The 27,975-nt window shown below is 38.7% G+C and overlaps 1 protein-coding gene across 3 annotated transcripts; it reads left to right on the forward strand.

Annotated features, from left to right (window-relative positions):
• Positions 1 to 192: 192 nt before the first annotated feature.
• LOC127455721 (PR domain zinc finger protein 10) lies at positions 193 to 27,477 on the forward strand. Of its 3 annotated transcripts, none has more exons than XM_051723794.1 (23): positions 193 to 1,046; positions 8,959 to 9,100; positions 9,247 to 9,408; positions 9,622 to 9,681; positions 10,008 to 10,112; positions 10,255 to 10,435; positions 10,622 to 10,863; positions 11,031 to 11,231; positions 11,410 to 11,482; positions 12,669 to 12,786; positions 12,895 to 13,012; positions 13,251 to 13,535; positions 15,774 to 16,118; positions 16,326 to 16,481; positions 16,701 to 16,880; positions 18,175 to 18,285; positions 18,443 to 18,643; positions 18,800 to 18,946; positions 23,739 to 23,909; positions 24,678 to 24,815; positions 24,942 to 25,116; positions 25,221 to 25,321; positions 25,686 to 27,477. In XM_051723794.1, the coding sequence occupies exons 2-23, from the start codon at positions 9,029 to 9,031 to the stop codon at positions 25,878 to 25,880; spliced, it is 3,537 nt and encodes a 1,178-aa protein (XP_051579754.1). In that variant the 5' UTR covers positions 193 to 1,046; positions 8,959 to 9,028; the 3' UTR covers positions 25,881 to 27,477. The 3 variants fall into 3 exon arrangements, with proteins under 3 accessions (XP_051579754.1, XP_051579756.1, XP_051579757.1); XM_051723796.1 differs by having other exon boundaries at positions 195 to 1,046; positions 25,689 to 27,477; XM_051723797.1 differs by lacking the exons at positions 193 to 1,046; positions 8,959 to 9,100 and having other exon boundaries at positions 9,338 to 9,460.
• The last annotated feature ends 498 nt before the right edge of the window (positions 27,478 to 27,975 follow it).

The following is a 27,975-nucleotide window of genomic DNA, read 5'->3' on the forward strand; positions in this document are numbered from 1 at the left end:
AAATATCTCTTACTTTTATATGGTAATTAAAAACTGCACGTCAACTACAAACATGTGAATTAAATATATTTAAATACATATGTATGTATTTAAATATAGAAGAACAATAATTGATATACTGTAGGCTGTTTTCAAACTGGGGTCTGGGGCCGCTGGGGTGTGTAAGGGTGTCTGCGGAAAATTTCAGGGGGAAAAAAGTGTCAAATTATTATTACTATTTTAAATTACTGGTTCAATATTCTTCAGACTTTATTTGCGATCCATTTATTCTCTTGACAGCCATGGTTTATCTTCACGAGATTGAAAAGTGGGCAGAAAAAAGATACAAAGATACATTTTGCAAACATCATGTCTTTACAATATTACGCTTATTTGTTACACTGTAAAAATGGGTCTTTATGAATATACAACTGTACATATAAATGTATAGCAGCTTTTATATTTAAGGATGGTGTTCCCTCACAAAGTGATCATCATATTTGTGTCCTTGGCATCAAAAAGTAAAAGAAGAAGAAGAAAAAACATATTGGCTCCATTTGTGTGTATGCTATATGTGTCTTTAAGTGATGAATATTTATGACCCGCTTGAAATGTCATTGGTCAGTCTGGAACGTCCTTTTTTTTCATTGGACAGTCTTGAGCGTCTCTCCTTTTTTTTTATTGGTTCGGGAAAATGGCGGAATTTTCTCATTGGCACTGAAAAGAAACTGCCTCTCAACCGTCCCGTACCTACGAAACATCTATACATATCGCAATTCAAAATAAACGACGCAGACTTAAACCAGCACGTCACACACGTTAATTTAGCTCCATCAGTCTTAGGAAAAAGAAAAAAAAAACCTTCGTCGATGTATATACTAATGCGCAAATCGCCGCCCCAGGCCGCGTGTCTGTTGCTAGGCAGATTATGTTAATATATGCAAGGCCAGCCATCTCTGCAGCTACCATTCTGAGGGAAGACCCACTGCAACCTTTTCCAAAAAATGCACAAAACTCTCGGGAAATCCTCATTCGAACGTTAAGCGCGGATTCGGGATCGTCTCTCAGTAAGTGTCACGTAAAATTCACAGCTCGGTTTCTCTCAAACGGTAGGTTTTGGGGTAGATATATTTGCTTGAGTGTCTTCGCCGAGCTTTGTTGTTGTCTTAGTCCCACCCAAAATGGAGCCGTGTCGTGTCTTCCTTATTCTGCTGCAGACACTCACACAGAGAGCGCGCCGGCCGGGCTCAACTATGAGCGGGGAGCCGAACGCCTCTGTCCTGCATTTAAAAATCTCCGTGAATCTGATATACTTGATTTAAATGGCTTCAGTGGGCCATACCCGCTCATACAGCCACTCTGCTTTCGTCATATAGATGTGAATGGCCTCCAGTGCGTGTTTATGTGTAATAATGTTGGTGTGAGAGTGCTTCTGTGCCGCTGCGGATTGTGTGGTATAGTCCGACTGGAACTCCCAACCTGCGGGCTTCAAACAGGGGGGAGAGCCGGGAAAATACACTGAGCGCTTCATTCACGAGTACAGCATTTATAATCTCTGGATTTGTGTCAGGGTTTCATAAAGGCCGGCGTTACACGCGTTCACGTCTGTTTTTTCTCTCTGCACGGCTGTGGGGTATTTTCTCTCCAGCGGCGGGTCTCCTCTACCCCCGCGGAGTGATTAGACTGACCGCTCCTCCTGTCCGCGCCTTTCTTTGGGCTAAACGGTGTCTTCAGTGAAGCACTTATAACAATGTTCAAAGCGGGTTAAATGTGTCTGATCCCCTGTGCAAATCAGCCACTGTTCTTCAAGATGAGGCAATATACAGAAATAAGGTTATCAGTTAGAATACACGAGTCATCTTCTCCCCTGGTGAATACTAGAGGTAGACCGATATATCTGTGTTACCGATTAATCGGTGCCGATAGTTGCTTTTTTTAGAACGTTTGTTTATCTGCAAAAATCTATGCAGATAGTTTTACTTTATTTTATTTCCTACGTTTTCATATGTGGCCGTCGCTGGAGGATTCTACAGGTAGAACGGCTCATCTCTTCAGTATTACGCCAGTTTCACATATCATCCGTGAGTGGGGCGTGAGCAGCGCGTTCTCGTTTCGGTGCCCATATTAACAGATTACATCCTTCACATTGCAAGTGTGAGTCACGAGGTGAAGAGTCCCAGACACGGCAGTGAGCGGATAGTTGCCGCACACTGAACTCAGCAGCTCTGGTGCAGTAGAAAACTAAACCAAACCAAACTATACAGTACATTTTATATGTCTGCATCTTGACCAACCTTTTTTATTTTTATTTCAGTCCTTCCCCATTCAAGTAGATAGGAGCTGTACATTTATGCCACTTGTTTACAAAGGAAATAGCTGCCCAGCCTACCCGAGAGCGTTCCAAAGATGACCACAGAGTGGACTGACTTGCCTTGAAAGCGACTTTGATATATTAACCAATCAAGACCAAGTACGCTGATAAAAAAGTGAACATGACTGCTCACCGTTGCCGTAGGAACCTAGAAAAGAGACACGACCAATGTGAAAACCCAAATTCTATGCGTTACTCACGCCCCGCTCATGGAGTATGTGTGAATCCGGCATTACACCCGGACTACACTGGACACAGAACTATGAGACGTCGCAATGCCTTGAGGATGTCTACACTCGATGGGTCAAAATGAACGTTCTAAATGTTTATTTGTCTTGTTGGCAGGAATAGCGCCAGCGTGTGCTGCGCAAAATAGAATGGGGCATCCGTTTACTGTCAGCGTAAACAGGGCACTATCCAGTGTAGACAGCATCATTGATTGTATAATGGGAGCGGTTTGCGATTATTTTAAAAGGTTTAACGCATTAGTTTTTCTTAATCGCGATTCACGCATTTACCGTTAATACAGCATAAACACTGGTTTGAACGGCGGAAACTTTACGTTTTGTCCGTCCGGAGCCATTACACGGACACACACACAACAAACACACGCAACAGCGCTTCTGTGTCAGTGATCAAATGATGGGGAAAGGACTTCTTGAAGCTATTTGTTGTACAAAACAAGTCCAGAAGGGACATGTGACAGAATAAGCCTAAATAAGGAACATGTTAATTACCACAGAAGCATGTCAAGTCTGAATTATCACCAAAACACAGAAAGAGACGTTTTTGTCTGCAAGCGCTTTTCATGTGAAGTTCAAAGTGGCGATTAATCCTGGCATTTAAACTCCAACGCGAATTCACGACTGCTGTAGCAAAGCGTATAGCAACAGTATACGAGTAGATCAATGTTGTGGAGAATGAGAGATTAAATGATTTAATGCCTATTGCAATGAATATGCAACCTATGTAGAGATTAGTTCTTTCAATTAGTCAAACTCCCACTTAGAATTGGTGCAATTTTAGTGCATTTCATCTTTATACTGTGGAAATCTTTGTTTGGAAAATGTTAATAAAGCATTATATATATATATATAGTTGTGCTCAAAAGTTTGCATACCCTGGCAGAAATTGTGAAATTTTGGCATTGATTTTGAAAATATGACTGATCATGCAAAAAAAACTGTCTTTTATTTAAGGATAGTGATCATATGAAGCCATTTATTATCACATAGTTGTTTGGCTCCTTTTTAAATCATAATGATAACAGAAATCACCCAAATGGCCCTGATCAAAACTTTACATACCCTTGAATGTTTGGCCTTGTTACAGACACACAAGGTGACACATACAGGTTTAAATGACAATTAAAGGTTAATTTCCCACACCTGTGGCTTTTTAAATTGCAATTAGTGTCTGTGTATAAATAGTCAATGAGTTTGTTAGCTCTCACGTGGATGCACTGAGCAGGCTAGATACTGATCCATGGGGAGCAGAAAAGAACTGTCAAAAGACCTGCGTAACAAGGTAATGGAACTTTATAAAGATGGAAAAGGATATAAAAAGATATCCAAAGCCATGAAAATGCCAGTCAGTACTGTTCAATCACTTATTAAGAAGTGGAAAATTCGGGGATCTCTTGATACCAAGACAAGGTCAGGTAGACCAAGAAAGATTTCAGCCACAGCTGCCAGAAGAATTGTTCGGGACCTAGTGTGTTTATACAGCAAAATGTTCTAAGTGTGCATAATGTATATCATGTGACATAACTTACATATCCCTTTTCACCCAGCCAGCACAAGCACAACGAAATAGTCCAATAATTCAGAGACTTGAAGGAATGAAGAGTTTACAAAGTCAAAATCACAGTCAAACTAATAACCAAACAAGATTTCAAAGCGAGCGTCTAAGCATACGAAAAAATCGGAATGTGGAGCGAGCTCCCGGTGTTGGCGTTGGCGTGCCCTTTTATTTTTTCGTGGGCTTCCGGTTATGGGCGTAGATCTTACGGTGACGTCATCACGTTGGACTTCTCCGGATGATTGGCAGTGGAGAAAACCAACCAGAATGTTAAACCTGCGATAATGAAAGACAGAAACTGAGAGGAAAACAGTGAGGGGAAAAAAAAAAAAGCACTCCAAAAGAAACAACACCTTAACGTCACTTGGGGAAGTAACAAGGCTCATGTTACTCTCCATGATCCACACACACAACTTACCACGCACCCCATTGAGAGCGAGAACCACTAATCACAGCCACGAGTAAGTTACCCCATGTGACTCTACCCTCCCTAGCAACCGGGCCAATTTGGTTGCTTAGGAGACCTGGCTGGAGTCACTCAGCACACCCTGGATTCGAACTTGCGACTCCAGGGGTGGTAGTCAGCGTCAATACTCTGAGCTACCCAAGCCCCCCTAAAGCATTATATTGTTACATATTGTTTTGTTTTCTTTCCTTGGAAGGAAATAAATGCATTTTGACAGGTAAATAAGTCTATTTAGAGTCAATTTTTAGCACTTTAAAAATCTGCAATTAATCGTGATTAACTATGAAAAATTAAGCGATTAATCACGATTAAAAAAATTGTATCGACTGACAGCTCTAGTTAAATTATAATATATTAATTTGGTAAATACTTAAATATAGTGCATAGTAATTGGGGCTAAGTCTTCGTCATTTAAAAATAAGAGTTCCTGGTGTGTTTTAAGCATGTTTAAAGTTAAAAGTCCCACGTTATGCACCAAATCTTCATTTTTCTGGTTTTTATTGGGATTTTGGTTGAACAATAAGCTTCATCTGGGATTTTATTCATTTTGGATTCTTGTAGCCTCTGTGTCTGTGCACATCATTGTAAGGAAAGAATAAGATATGTTTTTTTTTTGTACATTCTATAAATCGATTTAAAAACTATCGGCCGATTAGCTAATTGGTTATCTACCTTTTCCACCACCTTAGTTATCTTATTGGCAAAATCCACTATCAGTTGAGCTCTAGTGAATTCATAACCCGACAGTACCATGGCACTACAATGGTTTTTGGATAGTTATATACAGTTGAAGTCAGAAGTTTACATACACCTTAGCCAAATACATTTAAACTCAGTTTTTCACAATTCCTGACATTTAATCTTAGAAAATATTCCCTGTCTTAGTTCAGTTAGGATTACCACTTTATTTTAAGAATGTGAAATGTCAGAATAATAATAGAGAGAATTATTTATTTCAGCATTTATTTCTTTCATCACATTCCCAGTGGGTCAGACGTTTACATACACTTTGATAGTATTTGGTAGCATTGCCTTTAAATTGTTTAACTTGGGTCAAACGTTTTAAGTAGCCTTCCACAAGCTTCTCACAATAAGTTGCTGGAATTCTGGCCCATTCCTCCAGACAGAACTGGTGTAACTGAGTCAGGTTTGGAGGCCTCCTTGCTCGCACACACTTTTTCAGTTCTGCCCACAAATTTTCTATCAGATTGAGGTCAGGGCTTTGTGATGGCCACTCCAATACCTTGACTTTGTTGTCCTTAAGCCATTTTGCCACAACTTTGGAGGTATGCTTGGGGTCATTGTTCATTTGGAAGACCCATTTGTTACCGAGCTTTAAATTCCTGACTGATGTCTTGAGATGTTCCTTCGATATATCCACACAATTTTCCTTCCTCATGATGCCATCATGAAGTGCACCAGTCCCTCCTGCAGCAAAGCACCCCCACAACATGATGCTGCCATCCCCATGCTTCACAGTTGGGATGGTGATCTTCGGCTTGCAAGCCTCACCCTTTTTCCTCCAAACATAATGATGGTCATTATGGCCAAAAAGTTCCATTTTTGTTTCATTATACCAGATGACATTTCTCCAAAAAGTAAGATCTTTGTCCCCATGTGCACTTGCAAACTGTAATCTGGCTTTTTTATGGTGGTTTTGGAGCAGTGGCTTCTTCCTTGCTGAGCAGCCTTTCAGGTTATGTCAATATAGGACTCGTTTTACTGTGGATATAGATATTGTCTACCTGTATCCTCCAGCATCTTCACAAGGTCCTTTGCTGTTGTTCTAGGATTGATTTTCACTTTTCGCACCAAACTACGTCAAACTCTAGGAGACAGAATGCATCTCCTTCCTGAGCAGTATGATTGCTGCGTGGTCCCATGGTGTTTATACTTGCGTACTGTTGTTTGTACAGATGAATGTGATACCTTCAGGCATTTGGAAATTGCTCCCAAGGATGAACCAAACTTGTGGAGGTCCACAATTTTTTTCTGAGGTCTTGGCTGATTTCTCCCATGATGTCAAGCAAAGAGCTTGAAGGTAGGCCTTAAAATACAGGTACACCTCCAATTCAGTACACCTCCTATCAGAAGCTAATTGTCTAAAGGCTTGACATCATTTTCTGGAATTTTCCAAGCTGCTTAAAGGCACAGTTAACTTAGTGTATGTCAACTTCTGACCCACTGGAATTGTGATATAGTCAATTAAAAGTGAAACAATCTGTCTGTAATCAATTGTTGGAAAAATTACTTGTGTCATGCACAAAGTAGATGTCCTAAACGACGTGCCAAAACTAGTTTGCTAATATTAAATCTGTGGAGTGGTTAAAAAATGAGTTTTAATGACTTCAACCTAAGTGTATGTAAACTTCTGACTTCAACTGTTCCATGGTATTTTTCTTTTTTTAAATCCACTATCAGTCGACCTCTAGTGAATTCATAACCAGACAGTACCATGGCACTACAGTGGTTTTTGGATCACTATATACCATGGTATTTTGGACATTTATGATTATAATGCCTTGGTTTTTGGACATGTATACCATAATATTCTTTGAAGTACATTGGAAAACCATGTAAATCTCATGTATATGGGAATCATTCAGTGCCATATTAAAGTCCCATGGTTTTCGGAAATGGGCATGGTACAGTGATGTTACTATCACTATACCATGGTACAGCCGGAGTACTTTTTTGTGGTAGTTATTCCATTACTTTGAACTTGCTGCTTATATTTGGTTAGAAATTGCTCTTTGTGAGTGAGGAAGTTGTCCTGTGACCTCATACATTCTTATTCCACGCTCCTGGTCTTACTATGCAAAATAATCTATGTGATTTTCACGAAACTTGTCAAGAAAATGTCCTGGTCCTGTTTGTCTCCAAAATCAAAAGAAACAAGTAAAAAATTATATTTAGCATAAAGAAAATGAAGCCTATTTTTAGGGCGATTAAGATTTTTACATTGTGACATGTTCATGACATTTTACCCCCAATTCTCTAAAATAAATTATATTATTGTAAATTGTATTTATACATCAAAGAGTAAGTGCCTCACCTTGGTAAGTGTTCTGAAAATGTCATAATGCAAAAAATCATAATGGTCCTAAATGTGGATAAATATATTTTTGTATTGATTTGGGGTTAAATATGACCAGGACATTTTCTTTGTTTAGTTTTGTGAGAATCACCCCGATGGGATAAAAGGTCTTGTCACTGTAATCTTTTATCATAATGTAGGCTTAATAACTTCTCTTCTGAAATGACTTTTCATCTGACGTCACCAGTTCCTCATTTTTTTTTTAACCCCTCTCCTCCAATCACCTGACTCTATTCTAGGGTGTGGGCTATGCCCACTTTTCACAATCCAATCAATTTCCGATGAATAAAGTCCCACCCTATATATATATATATATATATTTTCTCATTGAATATTTAACTTGGAAATATGTCAGAATACAAAAGTAAAATGGGCTGTTCATGTTACTTGTAAATATCCTTTTGCTGTAATCTTGAAAGAATGGAAAAGTCATGGAAATTAATTTGTCAAAAGGTGTAGGAACCCTTATAATAGCTGTAGCAGCAATGTCTCATCATATGCTTTATGTGGAGACAAATATCTCTACATGTCATTTAGAAATATCTAACTATTTATGTTCTAAACTGTATAATATAGCAGTTCAATTTAGAGGTAGACCGATATATCAGTTTTACAGATTAACTGGTGCTGAGTTGATTTTTGGAACTCTCGGGTATCGGTACAAATCTATACAGATAGTGTTTTCTTTTTTCCCCCATTTTTTTATTTTATTTTTATTCCTCATCAATAAACCTCATCTGGTGATTTATATAGACTATACAAAGCTTCATTTGGTAAATACATATAGAGCATTGTAACAGAGCCAAATCTCTGTAATTTCAAAATAAGAGTTCCCAGTATATTTCGGGCTTGTTTATAGTTAAAAGTCCCGTGTTATGCACCAAATCTGATTATTTATTTTTTAATTTTTCTGGTTATTATTGGGATTTTGGTTGTACTATAAACTGCATTTGGTATTCTGTTCATTTTGGACTCTTGTAGCCTCAATGTCTGTGCCCTTCATAGTAAGGAAAGATTAAGATTGTTTTGTAATGATTATTCTATAAATCGATTTTAAAAAACGATCTGCTTTTTCTACCACCTTAGTTATCAGTGTCTGCAAAATCCACCATCGGTTGACCTCTTGTTCAGCAGCTACAAATGAAGCCCACTTGATTGTGTGGGCTTATTTGTGCTGCATTCACATTGTTCTATTCATATGATAGAGATCAGTATTTATATGATGAACATTTGTTTAATATCTAGTGGTCTGGTGGTGGTTGATGACAGGTGGATAGGTGAAGGAGGTGTTTAAGGGTCACCTCAGATCGTTGCCATGGAGGCCAAGCAGGAGTCATTACCTGTGTGGAGTCCAGCACCCAACAACGACAATGGCAATCCACCTCAGGTACAATCAGTCATTGCTCTTCGCATTAATTTGACATAAAATTACCATACGTTTATAAGAATTTGTCCACTTTGTAACAAACACAAAGAATGTAACTCATTTTATTCCTGTTTTAACCTGAGCATGTAAGCATTTCATTTGTGTAGGTGCATTTTGAGGCTGGTGCGGTGGCCCAGATTGTGTACAGCGGGGAGCAGTCTGACCGGGGTCAGCAACAGGTTGTATACACTGCGGACGGAAGCTCCTACACCTCCGTTGAGTCTGCCGAACACACGCTGGTGTACATACACCCCGCTGACGGAACACAGGTGGGTTACACCAGTCAGCGAAGATATATAGCAATTCATCCTTGATGCTAAGGTCAGAGAACACCGTTTGAGTTATAGATAATTGATTGATTATGTCCACTTTCAAATTGCTGTTACTATATATGCAATCCTGTTGATAAACAATCACATAAGCATAATGTTGAGCTTGTATTTCATATCTGATGTTTACTGCTCTTTTTCTTTTCTGTTTAGGCAGTGTTTACAGATCAGCCCCAAGTGGCCTACATTCAGCAGGATGGCACAACACAGCAGGTAGTGTGGCATTCATGTGTGCTGATTTGATAAGATTTCTTATTGGACTGGTTCATCCATGCAAGGCCGTAACCATCAGAGTGCACTAACAAAAAAGCAGCAGGAAGTACTCCATTAAATACCTTGGAATACCATGGTATAAGAATATGGTTTAATTATTTAGTGCAATGGTATACCTCAAAGTGCCATGGTAAAAGTTTAAGAATCATCCATTTGTGATTTACACCATGTTCTAACCAGGCACAATGCGTTAAGGCAACAAGTCATAAATCACCTGGCATTATTGTGTGTTAGTTGTTTTACCTGAACATTTTCTGTTGTATCAGGTGACTGTGTTGCTGCCGAGCGGTCAAAACATGAACACTGCCAATCTGCATGTGTTGAGTAATGTAGCTGACGGCCCACAAACCATTCTGGAACCTGTGACGCAGGTGACCCTGCACTGCTAAATATGTTCCATAATGCTCACACGATAATCAACTTTTATGCCAGTGGCATGAGAAGCTACAGTATTTGATATAAAGCATCATTTTAATTTTAAGTATTCATGTCATCTTATAATTTATCTTACAGAGCCAGCTTGCTGTGACAAACACGGCTCTCCCCAATATGGCGGAGGCCTCATCCAGTCCCCTGGGGGCCACAGATTCCACTGTGGATTCGGAGGATGAGGACGATGACAATGATAGTGATGACTCTGAAATGGATGACTGGGAACCCAGGACGCCCCAGGCGTTCACTCCACATAACCTCTGTAAATACCTGCATACAGTCGCTTTCTGATAACATCTATGTGAAGTCCAAGTTGTCCTTCTAAGATATAAAAAAACCCTAAGATAGTGTTTGGGTTGAATTTACTTACGAAATGTGAATTTCCAGTTTTGTTTTTTATTTTGTTTTGTTTTGTTGACTGTGAACATGTTTTGTTTTTTACTCAAAGGGTGTGAAGACTGCAATAGCGCTAATCCTGCAGCCTGCTTGAAACACGGTCCTCTCCACCCCATCCTCAACCGTCCCGTGACGTCTAAAGCTCGAGCCAGTCTGCCTCTCGTCCTGTATATCGACCGCTTCCTGGGCGGAATCTTTACAAAGAGACGCATCCCCAAACGCACCCAGTTCGGCCCTGTAGAGGGACCGCTGGTGCAGCGGAGTGAACTGCAGGACACTCACATACATCTGAAAGTATGATAAACCTGGAAACATGTAACGTGAAGATATATTAAAGGATAATATTCAAAAGTCATCATCTAATCTAGTTTATGGGATATCTGTTCATCGGGCGTCAAATAACAATTAAAAAGGTGGTGCAACGGGGGTCTCTCATTCTGTTCCTCTTGTTTTCTCTGTAGCTGTACATGCTAGACCCTGCGAAAGAGGGCGAGAGAGTGGAGGACCTCTGGTTTGACCTGTCCGATGAGGAGCGATGTAACTGGATGATGTTTGTCCGCCCGGCCCAGAACCACCTAGAGCAGAACCTGGTGGCTTATCAATATGGCTCCGACATTTTTTACACCACCATTAAGAACATTCAGCCCAAACAGGAGCTTAAGGTGGGCTGTAAGGGTGAATTTTCTTACCAATAGCAACCCAAATCATATCTATGTGTTGATGTTTTGAAACAAATAGTTGTTTTTGTTTTATTTTTTTATTTTTCTTCACAGTAGACATTTATTTTCTCATGTAGCCAGATGATATCCAAGGTCACAGCTGTGTTATTTTGTATTCCAGGTATGGTATGCTGCATCGTATGCTGAATTTGTCAACCAGAAGGTTCATGATGTCACAGAAGAGGAGAGGAAAGGTGAATTGCCATCTCTTATAAAATAACATTGTGTCCTAACCAGGTAAAAGTTGACAAGCAGTGTTGGGTATAATCCAGTTACAAAGTAAATAGTTGCTGTAATCTGGTCAAAAAGTAGTGTAGCACATTGCATTTTAAATTCGTGTAATCAGATTACAGTTACTGACTTTCAATTAATTACTTTTAATCAGAGACAATGCTATTCTAAAATAGCATTGTCTCTGATTACATCTAAATATTCTTTTCAAAAATACGTTTTTAAGGGAAGTGCGTACTTATCCAGTTAAATAATAATAATTTACTGATGAAATCAAATCGCATATGACATTTGACATAGGGAGTATATTCCCCCAGAGCATTATTATACATAATATTCAGCATAATATATAGTAGATTAATATGGCACTCTCATTAAACCTCTGTAAACATTAATTTTTTTTCGTGCTTCCCTCACGCTGAGAAAGCGTGTCTCTCTCTCCCTCCCGTTGATGGTTTCAGTTGTAGTTTTCACAGTTTCAGTTGAACTCATCGTAAAACACCTGTGGCTGCTAATGTGCAATTGTATTTTAGAGCTCCTTGTATGCACGTGTTACGTAGGTGTAGGACGTTGCGCGTATTGGATAGAACAGATGCTAAAATAATTGTAAAAAATTAAGAAAAACACCCCATCTCCACGATGCGCATCGTCACATTTTTTAACCGTGATGTATCGTTCCACAATAAACCGTTACACCCCTAATTTTAAGTACATTATAGGGTTAAGCTTATTTCTAATATATTATTTATGTAGAATACATGAATTATGGCCCCGTTACTAGTCATTGTGAAGGAGAAATGTGAGGTGCTGAGTGTATGACTTGTGTGTAACAGTGAACAAGAAAGTAATATAGACAGTATTTTGAATTTGTTGAGCGGAAACGTGTTTTAGAAAGAAAGTTAAAGTAATTAGTAGTGTGATTACTTTTCAATGAAGTAATTAGTAAAGTAATTTAATTACAATTTCAGAGCAATATTTAGTAATTTGTAGTGGATTACTATTATTAAGTAACTTACCCAACACTGGTGACAAGTCATTTCTGTCTGCACTGAAAAGGAAAATGCTGTGTGATGTGACACGTTGAATATATGTTTATTTTCTGGTTCCTGGTTCAACTATATAAAAAAAAAAACTTTCTTTCTGTGCCAGTTTTACGTGAGCAGGATAAGAACTGGCCATGTTATGAGTGTAACAGACGGTTCATGAGCTCAGAGCAGCTTCAGCAGCACTTAAACATGCATGATGACAAGCTGGATCTCGTCCAAAGGTTCGAATGCAAATAGAAAATGTGCTGAACAACACGTAGACATTACAAGTACAGGTATTTACCAATGTTTATCAGATTAGACCGTGACTAATATTCTGATCTTTCCAGGCCAAAGGGGCGTGGCCGAGGACGGGGCAGGAAGCGATTTGGCACTGCGAGGAGGCCAGGACGGCGTACCAAATTCATCTGCCCACAGACACCTGCTGAAAGTGCTGATAAGACACAGGTATATCACACAGCTGAGTCCCTATAAGCAGGGTTTCTACAGTCTTACAGTAGTCATTGGTTCACTCTGTGACCATCTTGGTAATGCCCCAGGCTGCTATTTTGTTGTCTTGCAAGTGAAGCTCCAAAGGCAAAATCAAAATCTTTAAAATTGTTTGTCATGATTATGTTTTAATTTAGATTCTTGAGCTCAAATCACACTGAAAAACTTCAGTTTTCCGGTTACATTCTCACTGTAGGAGCTGTTGGCATCTGTAGATAAGCTCCCGTATGAAGAACGGACAGATGGTGCTCTTAACGGGCTGAAGGTGGTGGAGATGACAGCTGATGCAGTGGAGGCAGGGACAGGAGAGGGGTTTGATACCCAGATGACCCATACTGAGGCATTACAAGACGAGGGGGATTCAGGCACCCCGCCTCTGGACTCAGAGCTCCCGGTGTCTGTGAAAGACGACCTGCCTCAGACGGGCCCTGTAGACCCTCACCTCACTCCTCAGGACATGAGGCGGGCGAGGAGGATTAGGGTAAGATACTCGTATCATAAGTGACCCAAACCCCCATATCCCTGTAATGTGTTTATTAGGCTAGATTTATTTAACATTAGCACATTTGTGTGTTCGTGTGTTTTTCTCTTTTGTTGTGTGCTGCACGTTAAGATGGACTTGCAGGTAGGTCTAATGCGGGCCTGAGTGGAGTCAGAGGAAACTACCTCATTCAGTCTATACAGTGTTGTGATGTCACGCTACACTGACATCCTATGACTCCCTGCATCCCCATTACATCTGTCTGTATCAGTTCAGTCCTGTATGCCTTGAGCTGCTTCACCCAACAAATTTATAGAAAATACCCTTACCCAAAAATAACATTTTTGTCATCATTTACTCACCCTCATGTCATTTCAAACATGTTTAACATGTTTTTTCTGAGGAAATCTTAAAAAATGTCCAGGCTGCTCTTTTATGCACAATTAAAGTGAATGGGGACTGATGCTACTCGCAACCTCTAAAAAGGCTGCCATAAAAGTACCATGAACATGGTCCATATGACTCGTACAGCTATATGATATCTTTGTGTGAGGAAAAGACTGAACTTTAAGTTCAGTCATGACAGCTCTCTAAATAAACAAAGGTGTTATAATGGAAATGACAAGTTGGTAGAGTTGGTCTTGGCGGACTAGATCTGCTTACGCTGCTGCAGAGCAAGTACAACACTTGCTATTGCTAGAACATGCTGTGTTGGCACACTTAGACCTACACAAGACATGCTGCATTAAGCATGTAGGACATGCATACATACAAACCAATTATTTTTAGACATTTGGTGCTGAGGAGGAGGGGGGTAGAAGATTTTAAGCACGCTGCAGTGAAACCAGCTTATCTGCAAGTGAAAAGAGAATGCAAGTTGATTAGCTAACAGATTAAATGTCAAAAGACCTGTCTGCTTGGACTTTTGCTATGTTCCTGACACAAAGCTATGGTATGGCTTCATAAGACTTGGAATGACACACCAGTCGTTTGGACTACGTTTATTTTTGTCATTTTTGGAAGCTTGGCACTCTTTGCCCCCTTTCATTGTATAGAAAAGAGCAATGTGAACAGTCTGCCTAACATCTCCTTTTGTGTTCCACGGAAGAAAGAAAGTTAGATGGGTGTGGAACAATATGAAAGTGAGTAAATAATGGCAGAATATTCATTTTTGGGTGAATTATTCCTTTAAAAATTGGCTGCAGGAACAATACTGTTTGTATTCAGCATGCAAACACAATGGCATGTCTTCGCCACCATCTCTGTGATATACAGACCTAAACAAGTGCATTTTGTCATTTCCTGCAAGTCATACTTGCACAGTATGATCTAAGTGATTCCACTTCTAGAGGTAGACCGATATATCGGTTTTACTGATTAATCAGTGCCGATAGTTGCTTTTTGGAACTATCGGTTATCAGCAAAAATCTATGCCGATAGTTGCCGATAGTTTTTTCAAAATTATCCCAACAGTATAACAGCTGGCTCTAGAAGTGAAATAAAAAAATAACTGACACCTTGTTGAAATCTTTCAGCATTGACAATATTCATCCATTTTTTTTCTTTTATCCTCGCTTTAATGCATATTTTGTTATTTTGATTAGATAAATCAAGTGTTCTAATTTGAAGCAAGAAAAATGCGACAATATAGAAACGTACACCACAGCACATACATTTTGTCTCCAACTTTCTTATGAATAATAATGAAAAACAACTCACCTGGTGATATATAAAATCCTCAACTTGTTGAATATAGGCTATAAAAACTTCATTTGGTAAATACTTAAATATAGAGCATTCTAACTGAGCCAATTCTCTGTCATTTCAAAATAAGTGTCCCGAAATAAGAGCGTATTCCGGGCTTGTTTAAAGTTAAAAGTCCTGCCGCTGCATTATGCACCAAATCTGAATTTATTCTGCTTATATTGGGATTTGGTTGCACAATAGACTGCATCTGGAATTTTGTTAATTTTGGGTTCTTGTCGCCGCTATATCTGTCCCCATTTTAGTAAGGAAAGACTAAGAAACATTTTTAACATTCTTTAAATAGATTTTAAAAAACTATCGGCCGATTAATTGGTTATTGGTCTTTTCCACCACCTTTGTTTTCCATATCGGCAAAATCCACTATTGGTTGACCTCTACCCTCTTCATTTGCCCTGATCAGAATGCCCACCCAGTCGTCTCCTCTGAAAATTGTCCATTTGCCCATGCTCTCCCTTTTTTACCCTTACCCAGAATGCCGCACTTCAACATCTTTTCATCCGTAAGTCCTTCCGACCCTTTAAATGCTCCCAGTGTGGGAAAGCGTTCCGGGATAAAGACAAGCTGGAGCAGCACATGCGGTATCATGGGCGGGATGGCTGCCGTCACATGTGTCACCAGTGCGGTAAGAGCTTCCTGTCGAGCACCACGCTCGAGGATCATCTGCAGCTGCACTCTGATCAGCGCACATACTCCTGCCTGTTTTGCGCCGAATCCTATGACAGACTGGACCTTCTCAAAGTGCACGTGGGCGTTCACCTGGTCAACGGCTGCTTCTCCTGCCCCTCTTGCAAGAAGACCTTCACTGACTTCATGCAGGTGTGATGTGCAGCAAACAAATGGACACACACACACACACACATTTTTTGTATGCCATCCCTCGATCCCCATAGAACAAAGAAATGACAAAGAAAAAACCTTGACTAACCTTATAAGTGAAACTCGTATGATAAAGGTTAGAATTTAACTTTAACGTCCATGACAGCATTACGTGTGTTTGATCAATCACACATTTGTGTTATGCAGGTGAAGAAACATGTGAGGAGTTTCCACTCAGAGAAAATCTTCCAGTGTACAGATTGTGATAAAGCTTTCTGTAGGCCTGATAAACTACGACTGCACATGCTCCGCCACTCTGACCGCAAGGACTTCCTTTGCTCCACCTGCGGCAAACAGTTTAAGGTGCTTTACATTGGCTCAAATGAATAATATGCATACATAATTGCATTCACATACACACACACACATGAAATGACACAAAGTGACATTCATGCATATTTTAAGGGCTCTTGAATCCATTTAGTATATTCTTTGCTTTTACAATCTAAAAAATAAAAAACTCTAGTGTTTGTCTTTTGAGTCACTCATTCATTAGCTTGTGTTTATCTCTTCTTCGGTCAGAGGAAAGATAAATTGCGGGAACACATGCAGAGGATGCACAACCCAGATCGCGAGGCCAAGAAGACGGATCGGAACCACCGTGCCAAGGCTTTGAAACAAAAGGAACCCACAACTGACTTTGAGAGCTTCATGTTTAAATGTAGACTCTGTATGATGGGCTTTAGGAGACGAGGGATGCTGGTATTGACCTTTGACCTCAGTTTGCCTCTAATTACCTGTTAGTTGATTCTGGAAAATTTCAAAGAAACAGCTTTTAGTGCTGTTTTTGCATCAAAAGCCACTTGTGACCCTTATGGTTGTTGTCTCACCTCGCATTTTGTAGTAGTAGTAGTCTTCATTATAATCCCAATGGGCAGTTTAGGTGCAGCATGAGACTTAAAAAATGCTTTTTACAACAATAAAATGTCAAATAACAACAATAAAAGCATAAAATAACATCAACCATCAGCCATTAACATTTATAAAAAGAACCACATGAATTCAGTAACCTAATTGAAATAGGTATAAAGGAATATTGGTTGCTATTTATTCTTGGTATCCTATAGTATATCGGATGCCAGAAGGAAGGGATGTGAACTCAATACATAGTGGGTGGATCCAGCTTTCAGCAAAACAAATCTCACAAAACATTTGATAAGCAAATCTGTTTTGATCCTATAATTTTACTACTTTGATTAACAATGGTATTAAAGGAGTTTTCAAAGCATTTACTTAACCTCATGCCATCCCAGATGTGTTTAACTTTCTTTCTTCTCCTGAACACAAACAAAGATTTTTAGAAGAATATCTCAGCTCTGTAGGTTCATACAATGCAAGTGAATGGTGTCCAGAACTCGAAGCTCCAAAAAGCACATAAAGACAGTACAAAATAAATTTATTAGACTCCAGTGGTTAAATCCATATCTTCAGAAATGATATGATAGGTGTGGGTGAGAAACATACAAATATTTAAACTTTTTTTTTTTTTTTACTATTCTCCTCCCTGCTCAGTAGGTGGCGATGTGTATGAAGGATGCAAATCAGCAAAAAGCGAGGAAGAAGAATGTAAAAGTGGAGATTTATAGTAAAAAAGGATTTAAATTTTGATCTGTTTCTCACCCACACCTATAATATCTCTTCTGAAGACATGGATTTAACCACTGGAATCTAATGGGTTACTTTTATGCTGTCTTTATGGGATTTTTTTTTTTTTTGGACCTTCAAAGTTCTGTCCACTATTCACTCACATTGTATGGACCAACAGAGCTGAAATATTCTACAAATTTTCTTTTTTTGTGTTCAGCAGAAGAAAGAAAGTCCTACATATCTGGGATGGCATGAGGGTGAGTAAATAATGAGAGAATTTTCATTTTTGAGTGAACTATTCCTTTTATATTCCCAAACCGGCAGACAATACAAAAACAAACTATAGACTCAATATAAGATTTATAAAACATTGTCATGTGTAAGAATATTGTGGATTGTGTGTGTACAGGTGAATCACCTGTCTAAACGGCATCCTGAGATGCGATTGGAGGAGGTTCCTGAGCTGACTCTTCCCATAATTAAACCCAACAGAGATTACTTCTGCCAGTACTGTGATAAGGTTTGGTCTAATTCAACACATGCATGTTCTACTGACAGCCCACATACAGTAATCTACTGGTGACTTTTTAGAGCTTTGCCAGTATCGCTAAATTAGTGTTTTATTAAAGCCATCCTACATTAATACGCTGTATTTACCACATCTTTGGCCTGTTCAGGTGTATAAAAGTGCCAGTAAGAGGAAGGCCCACATTTTGAAGAACCACCCTGGGGCAGAGTTGCCCCCCAGCATCCGGAAGCTGCGTCCGGCTGGGCCAGGAGAGCCGGACCCCATGTTGAGCACACACACCCAGCTGACGGGCACCATCGCCACTGCGCCAGTGTGCTGCCCACATTGTGCCAAACAGTACAGCAGCAAGGTACAGTCATCACTGAGATAATATGCATTTGTGGTGATACTGTTTGTCTGATGGGGTTAAGAAATAAAAATTATGGTTTAAATGAGAAATTGGATTACAGATCAGTTTGAAATGGGGTGGCTGAAAATGTTGCTGTATGTTTGGCTTTATCTTTAGACGAAGATGGTCCAGCACATTCGTAAGAAGCATCCAGAATATCAGTATAACAGCAGCAGCAGCATTCAGGCACCTCTGGCTGCTACAGTCATCAGCAGCACACCTGCTGTGATTACAACTGACGGCACTACTGCAGAGGCTGTGGTGGTGAGTACAAACAGTAAATCCTATATGCATGCTTAGACATACTCCCACATACTTCACAGACATAGGCCCACGTGCACACTGACTAGTGAATCACCTACATTTTCATTCCATGTGTGTACGGAATGCAGGACTGACTCCTGTAATTGCGATGACTGACAAGTGATAACCAAAGCAACGCTTTATCGTCTCATGCCTGTGAACACAAAACATGAATGCCACCAGTTTAAGCCATTTTGTGTTTGCTGTTTTTAAGCAAAGAGATTATCCACCAAAGGTGTATTATCTTCTGGCAATGTTTAGTTAACTGCTGTCAGCAGAGTCGCCCTGTTAACAGACAAGCTGCATTGTGTACACAGCTGTAGTGAATCAAAGGCTACGTGAAGTAAAAACTGGGACATTATTTACTTTCTTACAGTTTTTCTTGATTGCTAAGACAAGTTTCATGAAACGATTCACCATTTTCTTGAAACTATGAACACTATTTCAAACCTACACAACAGTTTGTACAAACCTCAACCTTCCAGGTCAAAATCAAATATTTCACCCAAAAACATCTTCGGTCAGATTTAAACATTGGCTTCAAATGACACAAATCCAGCATATGCACAAACTATTCCACTGGCCAGAACACACTAGTGGGATCAATACAAAACATAGCTAGAGAAACCTAAATCAGCCAGGGAGAATTTTGCAGGTCAATCGGTAAATGTTTAGAGGTTATAGCACATAATACTGAAAAAACTACGGAAGTTTGCAGGTATTTGAGAGTAGCCTACATTATAGTACTATAAAGTGATACTGGGTGAAAAGGACTGTCAACAAGAAAATTCAGTTATTCTACAGAAACAAATGCTTTCAGAGTACAGAGAAATAAGCAAATTGAGGAACATAGTATACTGTAAAACTGTAAGTGGAGTTGGCACACAAAAAGAACTTACAGTAGTACTACTCTGCCTTGTCAAATGCTCCCGGGCTTTGACAATTGAGTGAATTATTTTGAGTGGTTGTGCTTTCTGAATGAGAACCTGGTTAAACTTGTGCAAAATTAGGACATTTGTGAGAAGAATTTTACAGAAAATGTAAGACAAATTAAAATGTGTGAAAATAGGTAAATTGTGTTTATAGTTTTAAGAAATGTGTCTTGGTTTGGAGCAGGGGCATAGCACCAAATTTTGGGCCCCGGGCACAGAACTATTTTAGGGCCCCCTGACTAATTTGGGTTTGTGGCGGGCATAATATCCAGTATAAACATTTTAGATGGATATTTAACAGTGCTAATTCACTACTTTTTATTTTCAAATGCAAATATTATTTATATTATTAACAAAATAAATTATACATGTATACATTTATGAGTTTCCTTGTTGGCAAAGTCACCATAATATTTCTGAAATGAGGAGAGTGCCAGGTTGTTCGGTCTATCCTGAGACATTTCTGCTCTCAGGTAGTTTTAGAAAGTCTTAACTTGCTAAGTGATATTTACACACAGTGTCCAAAATTAACTTAAAATTAGGGCTGGCCTGAGTATTGTTACATGTTTCCAGATACTAGGTATATTTTGGTTACAATATCCATTTAGCTTAAATATAAAATAAATGATTTCTCAGCTCATTCTGTTAATTATGAAGGGACCTTCTAACCTTCTAGGTAACCCTTCTAGCTACAATTTGAAAATATTACTTTTACAAATTATATTTTGTCAGTTTTTCATCATATTAGTTGCATTTTAGCTTTTGAAAAATTGTCAAATACATTATATTCCATTAATAAATGTCTTGAAACTCAAATTATTATTTTGCATATATACTGTATGTGTTACATGTTTATTGTTTACATGCATAAATGGTTCTATTTACAATTATTTACACTGATACTCAGAACACATGCTAAATCAGTACTGTCTCTTTAAACAGACAACGGCATCTCAGTGCAACGACTGATTTTGTTCCTCACATATTCTTTTGGTGGCTTAATGTGAGGAAAATTTCACATGTATCTCATGGAGTTTAGAAAACAATAACAGTTAGGCATCATGGATAAACCTCTGATGGTAAATGTTGCACTGAAGTAAAATATGTTTGTTCAGTAGATGCGTGAGTATCAGCAGATTTGAATTGTGCACATCACTTTATTAAGCAAGCATCTGATTGTTGTTCACTGTTTAATGAAAGGATGTAATGATGCAGTTGATGTAGATGCAGATGTTACCAACCACCTGGTGAATATTTCCGTTTTATTTTTTTCTCGCCAAAAGCATTTTTTTCTTGTTTTTGGCACGTGCCAGGTGTTAATTTTGGGCCATGTTCACATGAATATCAAACAAATATTCACCTAAGTAGCTATGTTGAGAGGTATGACTCCACTCCTTTTTGAATTTCAATTTTGGATTCATTTCTGTAGATACATTAATGGACTAAGCAAATGACATCATGATGTGTACTCAGTTTGCACCACACTGGCTGATGGTCAAGACCACTTTCACTTTTGTTGAGGGGGGTGGGGGTCGCTAACATGGGAGGAGACAAGGCAGATTATGGGGGAACTCCCCATTTTTACATGTGTAAAACAGAGTCTTGTAACGTTTTATTCCAACCAATAGCATGTTATTACTATATATAACAAATGATAATATAATGGAGTATCAATGAAACCTTTCTGTGGGCCCCCCTCCAGTGAGGGCCCCTACTCAGGTCCATCATTACCCGTGGTCCAACGCCCCTGGTTTGGAGAGTTGAAGGAATGGTTTGGGGAATTGTGCCAATAGAATAAGTTATAGTGTATTAGCAATTGAGGAAAACTAATAAATGTCTGTGGTCTTATTGTGCTTGATTCTTCAGTGCACATTATTCAAAAAAATATATATATTTTTTTCTTAACCTTCCATCAAGATGTAACTTAAATACCATATAAAACCATCATAATGTCAATGAAATATCAATAATTTATATTATTGATCTAGAAATATCAACCAATATCTTTACCTACAGTTGAAGTTTACATACACTTAGGTTGAAGTAATTAAAACACATTTTTTAACCACTCCACAGATTTCATATTAGCAAACTATAGTTTTGGAAAGTCATTTAAGACATCTACTTTGTGCATGACACGAGTAATTTTTCCAACAGTTGTTTACAGACAGATTGTTTCACTTTTAATTGACTATATCACAATTCCAGTGGGTCAGAAGTTTACATACACTAAGTTAACTGTGCCTTCAAGCAGCTTGGAAAATTCCAGAAAATGATGTCAAGCCTTAGGCAATTAGCCAATTAGCTTCTGATAGGAGGTGTACTGAATTGGAGGTGTACCTGTGGATGTATTTTAAGGCCTACCTTCAAACTCAGAGCTTCTTTGCTTGACATCTTGGGAAAATCAAAGGAAATCAGCCAAGACCTCAAAAAAAATTGTGGACCTCCACAAGTATGGTTCATCCTTGGGAGCAATTTCCATATGCCTGAAGGCAACACGTTCATCTGTACAAACAATAGTACGCAAGTATAAACACCATGGGACCACTCAGCCATCGTACCGCTCAGGAAGGAGACACATTCTGTCTCCTACAGATGAACGTAGTTTGGTGCGAAAAGTGCAGATCAATCCCAGAATAACAGTAGACAAGTATCTATATCCACAGTATAATGAGTCCTATATCGACATAACCTGAAAGGCTGCTCAGCAAAGAAGCCACTGCTCCAAAACCACCATAAAAATGCCAGAATACAGTTTGCAAGTGCACATGGGGACATAGATTGTACTTTTTGGAGAAATGTCCTCTGGTCTAATGAAACAAAAATTGAATTGTTTGGCCATAATGACGATCATTATGTTTGGTGGAAGAAGGGTGAGGCTTGCAAGCCGAAGAACACCATCCCTAACCGTGAAGCATGGGGGTGGCAGCATCATGTTGTGGGGGTGCTTTGCTGCAGGAGGGACTGGTGCACTTCACAAAATAGATGGCATCATGAGGAAGGAAAATTATGTGGATATATTGAAGCAAAATCTCAAGACATCAGCCAGGAAGTTAAAGCTTGGTTGCAAATGGATCTTCCAAATGGACAATAACCCCAAGCATACCTCCAAAGTTGTGGCAAAATGGCTTAAGGACAACAAAGTCAAGGTATTGGAGTGGCCATCAGAAAGCCCTGACCACAATCCGATAGAAAATTTGTGGGCAGAACTGAAAAAGTGTGTGCGAGCAAGGAGGCCTACAAACCTGACTCAGTTACACCAGTTCTGTCTGGAGGAATGGGCCAAAATTCCAGCAACTTATTGTGAGAAGCTTGTGGAAGGCTACTTAAAACGTTTGACCCAAGTTAAACAATTTAAAGGCAATGCTACCAAATACTAACAAACTGTATGTAAACTTCTGACCCACTGGGAATGAGATGCAAGAAATAAAAGCTGAAATAAATAATTCTCTCTATTATTATTCTGACATTTCGCATTCTTAAAATAAAGTAGTGATCCTAACTGACCTAAGACAGGGAATGTTTTCTAAGATTAAATGTCAGGAATTGTGAAAAACTGAGTTGAAATGTATTTGGCTAAGGTGTATGTAAACTTCTGACTCCAATCAAATCCAAATGGATGAAATCAAGTCTTACTCTACATTATTTCCCACTGAATATTCTTGATCACTCAAAACCACGGCACATTACAGAAGTCAAATGTTGCAAAGGCCATTTCAAGTTGACTTCAAAGATGTATCACCATAAATAAACTTTGTTGTTTGTTAGACAGAAACAAAGCATATTTTGCTTGTTCTCATCTGTTTCTGTGTTTCTCCTAGACAACTGACTTGTTGACACAGGCCATGACAGAGCTGTCCCAGACCCTGACCACAGACTACCGCACGGCACAGGGGGATTTCCAGAGGATCCAGTATATCCCTGTGTCTCAGGCAGGAGGAGGTCTATCCCAGCCACAACATATACAGCTGCAGGTGGTGCAGGTGGCCCCGGTATGAACACAGCTACAATGAACTTGCAAACCTTTCCTTTCCTTTCCAACCCTTTCCTTTCCAAACTTTTCCAACTCTTTTCTTTTCCTCTTCAACTCTTTTCCTTTTTTCCTTGCCTTTTTTTCCATTTAATTTCCTTTTCCAACTCTTTTCCTTTCCAGTTCTTTTCCTTGTCTTTTTTCCTTGCATTTTTCCTTTCTTTCTTTCTTTTTCTTTCTTTCTTTCTTTCCATTCCTTTTTTTTTTACTGTTCCTTTCCAACTCTTTACCTTTGCTTTTCTTTCCCTTTTCCTTTCCAACTCTTTTCCTTTTCTTTTTTCCTGTTCCTTTCCTTTCCAGCTCTTTACCTTTTTTCTTGTTCCTTTTCAACTCTATACTTTTCCACTTTCATTGCCTTTTTCTTTCCAACTCTTTACCTTTTCTTTTTCTTTGCTTTTCTTTCCGTTCCTTTCCTTTTTTCCTGTTCATTTCCTTTCCAACTCTTTACTTTTCCCTTTTCTCCTGTTCCTTTTCTTTTCCAACTCCATTTTCTTAGTCTTTTCCAATTCCTTCCCTTTACTTTCCAGCTCTTTTCCTTTCCTTTCCCTTTTTCATTTCCTTGTCCTTTCCAGCCCCTTCTCTTTCCTTCAATCTCCTTTCTGATCCTTTCCTTTTTTTGACTCTCCTTTTCCTTGTCTTTTCCAACTCTTTCCTTTCTGACCCTCTCCTGATCCGACCTGGTCACTGAACCATTGTCTGTAGTCATTTCTTTTCATTTCTCTCTATTTAGGCGTCCTCACCTCACTCTCAGCACTCTACAGTTGATGTGAGTCAGTTACATGATCCTCACAGTTACAGTCAGCACTCGATTCAGGTTCAACACATACAGGTGACTGAACCCACTGGGGCTGTGCAGGCCAACGCACAAGTGAGCAGCTGTCATTTTATATAGGTTATATATAGATATGTGTGCTGGTATGTTTTGAGAGCATTTCTTTCATTCTCGATAAGTTACTAGTTTTTTTTATCTTGACCCCTCATGATATCCAATCAGGTTACGGGTCAGCCTTTAAGTCCCTCCTCTCAGCAAGCTGCCCAGGAGCTTAGCACCAACCAATTGACCCCTGTGACCCTGGCTCAGGGCCAAACTCTACAGACGTCCACCAATCAGACGCAAGGAGCTGCACAGCATGCATACCTACCTAGTAATTGGAACTATAGGAGTTATCGTGAGTACCACACATGCCAAAGAGGACGTATCTGTAATATATGCATATAAATTCTGATGTTATATTAACAGTTTTTATGCTCCATTTTTTTTTTTTTTTCTAAGCATCTGAGATCCAGATGATGACTCTTCCTCATACTCAGTATGTGATAGCAGAGGCGAGCACCCCCGTCACTTCTGCCGTCAACAGCAGTCAGGTCAAAACGGTGAGTTGTTGGGAGAGAGTCGTGTACCTCTTACTCAATTACTGCCTTACCCACACTGGGATGGAAAAGTAAATCTCCTAATACACCTTTTCTACTGACACGGAGCCAGTGCCCAAATCAAATATTGATGTGTGATCAATCAAATTTATTTAACTGATTCATTAATTGGCATATAATTAACGCACACCATTTTGATGGAAAAGGGGTAAATTAATTCTGCTTGAACCACTCTTTCAATGAAAGAACTCAATGTGTTTACTTTTCATTACAACTAAAGAAATTATCATAGTGACTTTACATTCAGATGGTCTTGTGTATGTTGTACAAAGTGTTGTTTTGTATGATTGTTTTTACTTGTGCATAGCAGACACACTATGTCATCTCAGAAGGACAGACAGAGCTGGATGGTAAACAGGTGAACGCCCCGTCCACCTCAGCACAGGTTCATCCTGACCCGCTAGAGCAGCCGGTCGTCAGTCAACAGACCACCACACAGTACATCATCACAACCACCACTAACGGGACAGGAGTCAGTGACGTTCACATAACCAAACCCTGACCCCACACACACAACCACACATGAAGAAACGCTCACACTCTTACTGCGGAGGGACACATGAAATCGTCACCCCTTCTGTTGGCGAGGGACTTTAAATGAACAAACAGATTTCTGATTTCTTTTTCTTTTTTCTTGAAGAATATGGATATGTTTTTTTTATGAAATAAAAACACTGGAGTGAATAGCTGTGTTTTTAGAGGCCCAAACACATTTAATCATGATCCCACTACTCAGGAAAGGATTAAATATTAGTTAAGTGTGGAAAGATAAAAACAAAATGTGTGCCTGATTGAGACTAATGAGAGACCCTTAGACAGTATTTTTATGTTTCCACACAATAAAAGGAGGTTGTTGCTGTGGATCTTTAAAGTTGCTGGATTTAGTTTGAATATATTTATTTGGAATACATTTAATTTAGCAAACTAGTAAAGCCAGCAAAAAATTACAATTACAGTTACAATTCAGACATGAATTTTCTGTATTCATGAACCATCTGTAAGTAAAATAACTGTCTGTATTAGCTGGTGAAATAATGTCCAGGTCATATTCTACCACAAAATCAGACCAAAGAATTAAATAATAATGTTATTTACATTTGTAAAGAACAATTGGGAGTATTCACAGTAGAATTTGTTTTACTGAATATATGCTGATTTTAATAGGGGCGAAGGTGTTCAGACACAGTTTTTTTTATTTTATTTTTTTATTGTCACCTCTGTAATGATGATTTGAGGATAAAATGTGCTTATTTGTTATAGGAAGTATGTCAAAATGCAAAACAACAAAAAAAATCTTAATTGTCATAAAACAGGCTTAATTTTCTTGAAGCAAAATATAATTTCTTATCTTTTGATTTTAATGTGAAATATGACCTGAACAGTTCTTAAGATTCACAGGGCATCTAACCTGATCGAGGGTCAGCTCTCCTTCTCAAACTTGCAATATAGATGGTTAAAACATCTCAAATCAAAGATCAGATCATTCACGCCCATGTTATCTCCCCTACCATGATGTGAGAAATGAATGCCAAACCCAGATCAGCACTTAAAAGTATGTATAAATGTATTGCATGGTCACGGGAAGGGTCACCAGCCAGTCTGAGGTTAATGTGAAGGTTGAAAATGATCCAGATTTGGAAAAGAAAAACAGAAATGCTTCAAGTCACCTGCTCAAAGACTTCCAGTGCTTTTCACCCATAAAACCATTCTACAATATTAAAACAATATGTCAGTATGTCTGAATTCCCATATTATTCTGTGCTGGATTGTGTTTAAATGACTGGATTTTTAGGAACTTTCATGTAAACTCTGTGTTTATGGTCATACTGGTATTTATTTGGGTTTTGCACTTCCACCGGTGGAACACTGCTGAGTCTTTATAACCTGAAGAAGGGAAAATATATCCATCGTTCATTATTTATAGTGAGACAAACTTTTACAATGTAAAAAAAAAACAAAAAAACAAAATGGTATCTGTACTATTCTGATGATTATAAGTATTGTAATTATTGATGGTTTATGTACAGTAATGCACCTCAGTGTCTCGGGGTTGGTGTCCCCTGTTGTCCCTAGTGATGGGAAATAAATGTGCTTTTGTACTCTTCTTGTTTTAATGTGTTCCTCGTGCCACAAACACCACTAACATTTACATTTAGTCACTTAGTAGACATTTTTTCCCAAACAAGCAATTTGTCATACAACAGTCAATACCTACAGGATCACTTTGCCAAGTTCCTGTAGTAGCAGATCCCAAAAAAAAAAAAAAAAAAAAAGCTGCATCTGTATTACAAAAGATGATGATAACTGTTAAAAAATAAACAGAAATGTAATATTTGTAGTGCCACCAAGCAACACTAGATAGCAGAATTTATTTTCTACATTAATCAATATTTCTGGTTTCAGGAATATTTACATTACCGTGTAAACATTCAAAACAAACTTAAACATTATAAATAGACAAAGTTAATCCCTTAAAACTTGTTTCTTTTCCTGCTTTTCCAGTGCATCATTCTACCCTTAGAAGGTATCTGCTTTAAATAAACGGTAATTACTTTAAAGGATAGTTCGCCTAAAAATGACAATTCTCTAATTTACTG

The sequence above is a fragment of the Myxocyprinus asiaticus genome, chromosome 18, assembly GCF_019703515.2.
Source record: "Myxocyprinus asiaticus isolate MX2 ecotype Aquarium Trade chromosome 18, UBuf_Myxa_2, whole genome shotgun sequence".
NCBI lineage: Eukaryota > Metazoa > Chordata > Actinopteri > Cypriniformes > Catostomidae > Myxocyprinus > Myxocyprinus asiaticus.

Excerpts from the sequence above, each read along its gene's own strand:
- LOC127455721 (XM_051723794.1), top strand. The coding sequence starts at position 9,029 with ATGGAGGCCAAGCAGGAGTCATTACCTGTGTGGAGTCCAGCACCCAAC. Across the intron at positions 10,864-11,030 it reads ACACTCACATACATCTGAAA|CTGTACATGCTAGACCCTGC; the intron begins GTATGATAAACC and ends TTTTCTCTGTAG. Across the intron at positions 11,232-11,409 it reads AGCCCAAACAGGAGCTTAAG|GTATGGTATGCTGCATCGTA; the intron begins GTGGGCTGTAAG and ends TTTGTATTCCAG.